Raw genomic sequence first — 10060 nt, 5'->3', positions numbered from 1 at the left:
CCCGTAAATTAAGTAAGTTCTCTGTAAGCGCTCTTGCTGAGTTATAGCTGACAACAGTGTGAACAGCACAGTCACGCCACTGAATTCTTTCCAGATCCAGCTCTATAATTCACCCTCCCACATGCTCTCTATTCTTGCCTTTAGAAGACTTTTTTCTTAATAAGGGTCGCCTATGGGATTCAAACGCGAGTGCTCTGGGGAGTAGCCCATAGAAAGCTGCATTGCTAACCCCAAGGTGATGCGTTCCTGGCAGTTCAAACTCAACAGCGGCTTCTCAGGAGAACCATGGGTGGCCGTCTCCCATGAAATGTACAGCCTTAGAAGCCTGAACCCCGCAGAGATACAAGCTGGTTCTGACTTCCAGCAACAAGGAAGTGCATGAGATTCAAGCTGGGTACTTGAGAAAAAGTTTAATAACTGTAGCAGGACTCACAACCTGACAGAGAACAAATGCTGAATTTAAAGACTAAAGAATTAAGAGTTGAGCATCGCTTCCACAAGACAGTAGGCATGTTACCCTGAAATAGTTGCCATCAATTATTCCTAGTCCGTTGGTTAACTTTACTCATTCACAATCATTTTTACTATCCTCTGTTGTTGTTAGGTGTCATGGAGTTGGCTACAACTTATCACAACCGTGAGTGTAATAGAATGAAGCTTTGCACAGTGGGTTAACCCTCACAACCGTTCTACGTTAGAAGCCATTGTGAGAACCGCTGTGCCAGCCCATCTCAGTAAGGGTCTCCCTCTTTCCCCCTGACTCTATTTTATGGAGTATGATGTCCTTCCCCAGGCACTGGCCCTTTCTGATAAGATATCCAAAGTACATGAGACAAAGTCCCACAGGCCTCTATAAGAAACTTCCTGGTTTTACTTCTTCTAAGACAGATTTGTCCATCCTTCTGGCGTCCATGGTATGGATAGTCAATATCCTTCACCAACACTGCAATTCAACACGTTAATTGCTTCTCAGTGCTCTTCATTCATTGTCCAGTTTGCACATGCATATGAGGGAACTGGGGGAAAAAAACAAAACCAAAACAACCAAGGTGCCCTTTAATTCTCCAAGTGTTATCTTTGTTCTTTGATATTTCAAAGTAGCCTTTTACAGCAAATTTGCCCAATATAGTACATCATTTGCTTTCTTTACTGCAGCTTCCTTGAGTTTTGATCGTGGATCCTAGTAAAATGAAATCTTTGATAACTTCATTTTCTTCCCCATGCATCTCACTGTTGCTTATTGTTACAGCTACAAGATGCTTTGGTTTCATTACGTTGAGGTGTAATCCATACTAAAGGCTTTAGCCTTTAACCTTCATCAGCAACTGCTTCAATCCTTTTTGCTTTCAGCAAGCGAGGTTGTGTCATCTGCATACTACAAGTTGTTATTAAGTCTTCCTCCAATCCTGAGGTTGCTTTCATCTCATATAGTCTAGTTTCTTGGATTATCTCATAAACATACTGAATGAATAAGTATGGTGAAAAGACAATCCTGACCTGATTTTAAAATCACTCCTTTGTCCTGTTTAAGGTCTGCTTCTTGATCTATGTATAAATTTCTCACCAGCACAATTAAGTGTCCTGGAATTCCCATTTTTCATAACGTTATCTGCAATTTGTTATGACACACACAGTCAAAAGACATTTGCCTTTTAATAGTCATATCATCCTTTTTAATAAATTATTAGATATATAGACAAAGAATAGTAATTAAATTGTGTCTCCTAAAATTAAGTCTTGACCATTCTACTGTAAATGTGTCTGGAAATAAAGTCCTTGAAGATATATCTTTAAACTAACATGTGGTCTTCCTGGAGTAGGATAGGTCCTAATCCAGTTTGCATGACCCCTTTTCTAAGAGAAGAGACAAAGAGAAATAGATGGGTGAGCATCATATTGAGATGCCCCTGCAAGTCAAAGAATCCATGGGGTTACCAGAGCCTGTTGGGTGCTGATGGGTTGGGATTGACCCATAGCTGACCCTCCAGTGGATTTTCAGAGACAGTAAATTGCGTGGGAGGAGATTGCTCATCTTCTTCAATGGAGCAGCTGGTGGATTCAAACAGCATGCCTTGAGGATTAATTGCAATGTAGCTTCTCTTGCTTTTTATTTTTTTACACTTTTTATTTTTGCATACAATAATTTGTTTACATTGTGTTTCATTCATGTATTTTGTGGGATTTTTTTCCCTTTTATTGTCCCCTCTTTCCACCCACCAGACTCTGTGATCCTGTGATTTCCTGCCCTCCTCACCCTCAGCCCCCCCCATCCCTTTCCCTTCCCTCTTTGGATATCTGTACACATCTTACACAGTATTTGTTCTTATGTCCCTGAGTTAGTTCACTCAGCACAATGTTTTCTAGCCTCTCCCATATTATTAGACAGGATTTTTCAAAATCCTTGCTCTTGAGAGCTGCACAGCACCTCAGCTTCTTACTCCGGGCCACCAGAGTTCCCACCAGAAGTGGGAGAGGCAAAGAGATTCTTCCCCTGGAATCTTCAGAGAAAGCAAAATCCTGTCAATGTTCTGAATTTGTACCACTCACTTCAGAACTGCAAACCAGTAGTTAAGTTCAGATAAGAGATCTGCTTTTCCATTGTAGTTCCATGAAACCAATAACATAAAAAAAATGGTAGGTAAAATGGATAGAAGCCCTTGTAACTCATGGTTAAGCATTTGGCTGTTAACTGAAAAGTTGGCAGTTTAGACATGCAAGCCGCTCCACTGGGGAAAGCTGTGGTGATCCACTTCCTTAGAGATTACACACAGCCTGGGAATCCTGCTTTGTCCAATAGGGCCGCTAAAGAATAGGCATTGACTAATGTTAAGAAGCTGCACTGCAATCCCAGAGGTGTGCAGTTCAAATCCGCCAGATGCTTTGCTGGAGAAGGAAGGACAATCTCCTCCTGTACCAGTCAGATCTGATTTGACGGTACACACACAAAAAAATAATAAAATACAAAAAAAAAAGAATAGGCATTGACTTGATGGCAGTGAGTTTGGTCTTGGTATGGCTGGATGAGAGAGAAAGAGAGAGCAATGATAAATAGACCGATAGATCGATAGATCTTCTAGACTAGATAGAGTTGCTGAAACTTGAAATTCTGGTAATTTGGCATGGCCACATGAAAGAAACAGTAGCCTTTTTCATAATGTTATCTGGCAAAGTCAACCATTCCTGCAGAGATACATGATAAAGATTTTGGGTGTTTTTTTAAAAAAAAAATTAAAGACACATTAGCTGAGAATCTCAAATCTCCACTTTCTCAAACCCCCTACTGCTTCCATGGGCTCCTGAGGAATTTCCGAAAAGAAGAGATTCCAGTAAGGTGCAAATCTTCCATCGGGATCTTAGGCCCAAGTCCTAGCTCTGCTAATCTCTGTTGGGCATGTCAACAAGGAGGGCTAACTGCTCTTGCCTACCAGACCTAAGCTGAAATTTAAAGATAAAAGAGAGCAAAGACGGATGAACCCAATAAGTAAGAAAAACAAGAGCTCTTCTCTCTGGGGCTGAGGACAGCTGACCCAAGCAATCTTCCTCAACTTGAGCCATCCTACTCTGGCCTTCCTGGAACAGTGTTTTTCCATGTATGAGGCAGCCCCAGGCCCTTTGTGCCACTCCAGAGGCTTAGAAACCAGAAATCAAAACAAACGGAAGTGATTCATTTAACAACCATAGAATCAATGCTACAAAGATGTAAATGTCTTACACTCTACCAAAATCTCTCCATTTCCCCAAGCATGGAGAGCAGAAAGGGACCAGGAAGCAGAGAAGCAATCACTCTCAGAGGTATTTTAACACAAACAGGTCAAAGGCATCATTACCAAGGTTTCAAAGCTTTTATGCCATCAAACAGTAAGTGTCTCTCTGTGTCAGGCACTGTTCTAGGAGGTCTTCCTCATGAGATTAAACATCAATGGTGGTCAGGAGTGACAGTAAAGCAGGAACATTGGACCCTGGCAGTAATCATTCTTTCACTCCTCTGGGAGCCCTGCTTTCCCTTTTCTGTACTATTTTCTTGGCATTGCCTCTGGTTGGTAATCCCTGAGCACATCTTTCCCTTTTGAAGTTCTCTGAGAACCAAGCTAGGCCCCTTTACAGCTCCCAGCCCCTTCTCTCTTCACAGCACAGGTCGTTTAAATGTTTAGTGAGTGGATGAAGCTTGTTTAGTATGGTTTTCTTCTCAATGCTACTTGACTACCCAAGGAAAAGATGATTTTTTTAAATGTTTTTTGGCCACACATATGTATGGTTGCATACTGCAGGGCAACTCAAAGATCATAAACTCTTCTGTTTCTAAATATTTCATTTTGCAGAGCAAAGAATAAAGTAGCCAGAGGTTCTCAGTAATGTTCCATCTTGTCTTGCTCTGTCAACAAGAGTGACTATTTCAACAGTGAACTAGGACCTCTAGGAAGAGTTCTACCAAGTGTTGTTTCTATAAATAGATTAGAGGCTTTTTCTTGCATTTTTTGGGAGGGGGGAACATTCAAGCACCGCCACCCAAAAATAATTTTAAAGCCTTTCTTTCTTTTGAGTTATTGCCTATTATAGCTTTTAATAATCCCACTTATCTGAAGGAAAAAACATGTTCATATTATTTTCTTTTTCTTCCAATATAGGAAGTGCTTTCAGGTCAAAAGGCTACAGAGAATACAAGTGCTGACGCTGCATTATGCTCATGGACTCATAGGGCTCATGGCTGAGGATTCCCCCTCCCCCTTCTTCTTTGCTCTTTCTCTTAGGGCTGGTAGGGTTCCAACCTCAAAGGAAAAGAGTCTGAGCTTACCTGCAGCCTCCAGAAGCTGACTGGCTTTTAGCACCTGCCGCTTCTGCCAGAGTCCCTGGATGGTGAAATCGATTAACAGAAAGGCTGGGGGTTCACATCCACCCACAGGCAACCTGGCTGAGAGGCCTGGTGGTTTACTTCTGAAAACCCAACCACTGAAAATCCCATGGACACAGTTCTCTTACGCATGTGAGGCAGCTGTGATTAGGAATCACAGAGATAGTAACTGGTTTGTTTGGCTGGATTTAGTTGTTAGAGTACTTCAGCAGTCATAATTTCACAATCAACAGCCTGGGGGCTTTGAAGGGTCCACTGGGCCCTGTGCTGCCTCCTCAGTGGCGCAGTGAGTGGCCCAAGATGGCATCAGTCAGTCTCCTCCTTTCCTTTTCCCAGCCAACTATCTTTGAAAGGAAGGGGGGGAGGAGAAATTATCTCTTTGAACACACCCACTTCCACTCCACCCCCATCCCCCAATAACTGTTTAATGAACGTCTTATTAAACTAAATCCAATTGGCTGAAATATTTGCCAAGTACGTCATCCTGCACAAAAGGGGCCTGAAAATAGCCAGGAGCCAGTGTGAGGAGAAAGGACATGTGAAAGGGCCCTGTGAGGAGGTTCCCATCCGTGGCGGGGGTCCTCCACTGCCCCTCTGTTTGCAGATCCGCGCTGAGCTATGCACGTCACATTGTTCGTGCAAAGAAAAAGCAACTGTTCTCCCCCAGCGCCCCTTCCCCACGCCCAATGGCTGGGATCAACAGCCCCAAGACCCTAATTGCCACAGCCTATTAGAAATAATGAGACTTAGATGGCAGAAGCCAAGGGTAAAAGCGACATCTCACAACACGGGAAGGTTAGTATCAACATCTACCGCTCGTGAGTGCAAAGGCCACATCAATTGGTGGCTCATTACCGCGGGCTGACCCATGGGGAAAATGTCATCCTGCAGAGAGCCTTTCCCAGGATGCGGTAGCAAAAAGTTACAAAAGATAAGGACTTGCCTGTGGAACTCGCTCAACTAATGAGAGCTGGAAATTGCCTGAAAAGTCCCGATGACCTCACAGATGGGAGATGCTGATTAAGATGGCTTCACGAGGCTCCTTTCTTGTCTGACAGCCCACTGAGAAGCTTTGGTGAGATGTGACTAACAGGCCGTGAAGGTGTCTCCATCGTCTCTGACATGGTCCATGCTTTGGGCAAAACAAACATGAAAAATCAGTGCAAACTGACACACATGTTTGGATTCCGTTTTCAGAGATGTATTTTGGGGAAAGAGCCCCAGCGGGCCAGTCAGCTATGATTCCTTTATGGCAAAAGGAGTTTGTGACTACTTGCGTGACTAATCGCATGACTGCGCTGGGGGTGAGCCAACGGCAAATTTAGGTCTTGAACATTTGACAGAACAATCACACTGTTCTGTCGGTGAGGTTCTGTGAAACTGCATGTGCAATTAAACGAAAGTTTCCCAAGAGTCTATACATCCATCACTCAATGCTTAGATGTGACACAAAGGAAAGATTTTGGCCACATCAAAATGCATCCATGGAATAATGGGAAAATGAAGCCTGATTTCTGTTTGCGTTGCCCTAAATTTTCTGAGACAGAGATGTTCCCATCAAAAAACATGGACTTTTCTTCATCATCATTTACTGTCGGGGATTCTGCAAGGCGAACTCCATCATAGATGTTGTCCCTTGTGCTCACACTAAGAATGAAAGTGAGTGCATACTAGACTGGCTTCTCTTTGTTCCTTCTCTAGCTGTTGGTGGGGGTTGCCATTGAGTTGGCCTAATGTGTGGAGATTTTATGTATAATAGAACAAAACACTGCCCAGTTCTTTGCCATCTTCTTCTTGTTAGCTGTCATCAAGTCAACTATGGCCCATTGTTGTTTGGTGTCATTGAGTCAACTATGACTCATAGCGAGCCTATGAATAACAGATCAGAACTCTGTCCTCTCCTGCACAATCCTCATCATCTCTGACACACTTGAGCCCATGGCTATGGTCACTGTGTCGATCTGTCTCTTTGAGGGTCTTCCTTTCTTTCACTGACCCTCCGTAGTTCTAAGCATGATGTCCCTCTCCAAGGAATAGGTTCTCCTAGCAACATGTCCAAAGTATGTGAGATAAAGCTTCACTGTTCTTGCTTCCAAGGACCACTGTGGACGCACTTTCCCCAAGACATATATATCTATTCATTCTTTTGGAAGTCTATGGGGTATTCAGTACTCTTCTCCAACACCCTAGCTCAAAATTCTGTTATCCTTATTCATTGCCCAGCTCTCAGATCCATAACAAAAGATGAAGAAAACCATGACCTAAATCAATTCTTAGTCTTCAAACTATTATCATTGCTCCTGGTAGTTTGGAGAGGTCCCTGACAGCAAATTTGCCTAATAAAATATGTTTCCTGGTCCAGCTTAGCGTTGAAGCTCGAAGCTTGTGGCGTCGCTGGTTCTGAGCAGGTCCGAGCCACAGCCAGGATGATCAAGGTGGTTTGCAATGACTGTCTGGGGAAGAAGGTCCGCGTTAAGTGCAACACTGATGACACCATTGGAGATCTTAAGAAGCTCATCGCAGCCCAAACTGGCACCCGCTGGAACAAAATTGTCCTTAAGAAGTGGTACACCATTTTCAAGGGCCACGTGTGCTTGGGCGACTATGAAATCCACATTGGGATGAACCTGGAGCTGTATTACCAATAAGGCAGAATTCCTTCTTCTCTTACCCATCCCTTTTCCCCACCACTACCCTCACTGGCATGGACGCTCATTTTTAAAAACTTTAATAAAAGCTTAGATGCTGGAAAAAAAAATGTTTCCTGAGCTCCTGACTGCTAATAACAAGGCTGTTGATTGTGGATCTAAGTAAGAAGAAATTGTTGACAATTTCAATCTTTACTCCATCTATCATGATGTTGCTTGTTAGTCCAGGGGTGGTGATTTTTGTTTTCTTGATGTTGCGATGATATCCATAATAAAAACAGTAGGTTTTTTTATCTTCTGAAGTAAATGTTTCAAGTCCTCTTCACTTTCAGCAAGTAAGGTTGTGTCATCTATGTAACACAGGTTGCTGATGATTTTTCCTCCAATCCTGGTGACACAGAGTCCAGCTTCTTCAATGATTTGTACAGCATACAGATTGAATGGATAGTGACAGCCATAAATGATACTTGCTCATTTGCTACCTCACTACAAATTACAAGAAGCACTCTTTACAATTTACAAAATCATTGCTCCTATGTGCTGTGTAGTATTCCACTGTGTGAGTGTACCACAACTTCTCAATCCATTTGTTGGTGGTTGGACATCTGGGCTGTTTCCATGTTCCTGCGATGGTGAATAATGCTGCTATGAACATTGGTGTACAAGTTTCTGTTTGAGCCTCAGTCCTCATTTTCCCAGGGTATATTCTCCAATGGATTAGCTGGGTCATATGAAATTTTATGTTCAGCTTTTTGAGGAAGCACTCAATTGAAGAAAAGATTCATCTCTAACCCCTGATAAATCCATTTGGGAAAAGTGAGTCTTGTAGGTACATGTGCTTTTAATGTTCTACACTTTGGAAAAGAGTGGTTTCTAAAATTTATCGAAACTTTTCATCTCATAAAATAAATTCTGATTTAAGCACTTGATGAAAGAGGGTTATGCATCAACTTTTTCTTGTTTTGTTATAATATATCTTGTTAACCTCTTATTATGAGGTTATAGGGTAACCTCTTGTTTTGAAGTTACCACAAAATTAGAAGTTCCATTCTTTTCTCGATTTATATTGAATTCCTAGTTTCTGACTAAAAATCACACTTTTTATGACCTCTTTACTTTTGTTTTACTTCTATCATCAGCTGTAGAAATTAATTCTATTTTGTAGGTCTTTTTTAAAGCAAAACAGCAGACTATTTAAGACTTAATGAGGTTATTGAACATAAAATTGGGACTTCTAAGGCCATTTGAAGAGATAAATTCTGAGTAGTTGGCTAGATCATACACAAGCTCCATGATCATACTTTTGACAAGGAAAATGATAAAAATATTCTATGTTATATGTTTTTAGAATCATATCTGAAAATTCAAAGTCATAAAATTAAGTCCATAAAGTCCTAAGATCTACTATATTTTTCTGTCTTCTAAACAAAAGAAAGCTGTTTATTTTAAAATAACAGTTTATCTATTTTTTAAAAATGTTTATTTAATAGATCCATGTGTATAATGCAGGTATAAAATCTAGATCCAAACAGCTACCAACATATATTCCCTCTCTTATAAAACATATGCAGTCAAGATAGTCCAAATAATCAGGTAGAATATTACATGCTGTGCTACTAACCAAAGCGTCAAACCCACCAGGTGCTTTATGGGTAGAAGAGGGCAATCTCCCGTCAAGAGTCACAGCTTCTGAAGCCCAGTGAGGCTCACGAGGAGTTGGAGTTGACTCAAGGGCAACAAGTTGTCAAAATATGTCAGGTCAAGGTTGTTTAATTAATCAGCTAGTTGTAATCGTAGTAGAAACAATATTCTCAGAGAAACAATTGTTGACAATAAGGAAGTCAAGACAAGAAACAGGAACATTTTGGTAACATAATCAGTTTTGTGTGGGACATTTGTACGTAAGGCATTTTGTATGTGGGACAATGTTCAACAAAGTAAATATTAGTGTAGATCCAGGGCCAGATCATACGATGGACTAAGAAGGGGAATTATTCTATTAGTGGAGAGGTAACAACTCATTGCCCTCCATTGGGCTTCTGAGGTTGTAAGTCACATGAGAGAAGACGACCTATCTTTCTTTTTTGAAAATGATGTTGGGTTTGAACCACTAGAGAGGACTAGCTTTTGGGTTAGCAGTCCAGCTTCCCACAGAGGTCATTAGAGCTCCCTAAAGAAATAAAATAAAAGTTACAGATAAAGGCACAAATATAAGGAACAGATAAGACATTATAACTAGACTCCAAATATTTGATATCAAAGCCTGTTATCTTTGATTCTTCAGAATATTGTCCAAGAAATGTTGTGGAGCTCACAGGACTGAATCACTTTCAAGGCTCTGGATCAAATATTTAGACCTCAGTTTTTTTATCGTTCATTGTAAGCTATGCAGCTGTTGCTGTTTGTTTTACTGTAAGATCCTGTCATTAAAAACCAGCAAAGGTTATTTGTGAGAATAGAATACTTTGTTTAGTCTATAAAGAGTTGTCCTGCTAACCTAAAGGCTGCTGGTTCAAATTCGTCCGAGGCCATGTGGGAGAAAGATGGGCATTCTCCTTTCGTG

At 41.3% G+C, this 10060-nt stretch overlaps 1 protein-coding gene across 1 annotated transcript; it reads left to right on the top strand.

Annotated features, from left to right (window-relative positions):
• The first annotated feature begins 7275 nt into the window (after positions 1-7275).
• Positions 7276-7497, top strand: LOC102873312 (ubiquitin-like protein 5-like). Its single transcript, XM_006882346.1, has one exon. It carries the CDS (start codon positions 7276-7278, stop codon positions 7495-7497), a length of 222 nt encoding a protein of 73 aa, XP_006882408.1.
• The last annotated feature ends 2563 nt before the right edge of the window (positions 7498-10060 follow it).

Source organism: Elephantulus edwardii, unplaced genomic scaffold (assembly GCF_000299155.1).
Source record: "Elephantulus edwardii isolate Elephantulus edwardi_28Jun2011 unplaced genomic scaffold, EleEdw1.0 scaffold00019, whole genome shotgun sequence".
NCBI lineage: Eukaryota > Metazoa > Chordata > Mammalia > Macroscelidea > Macroscelididae > Elephantulus > Elephantulus edwardii.
The sequence above is the reverse complement of the archived record's forward strand: the minus strand, read 5'-3'. Positions and strand labels throughout refer to the sequence as shown.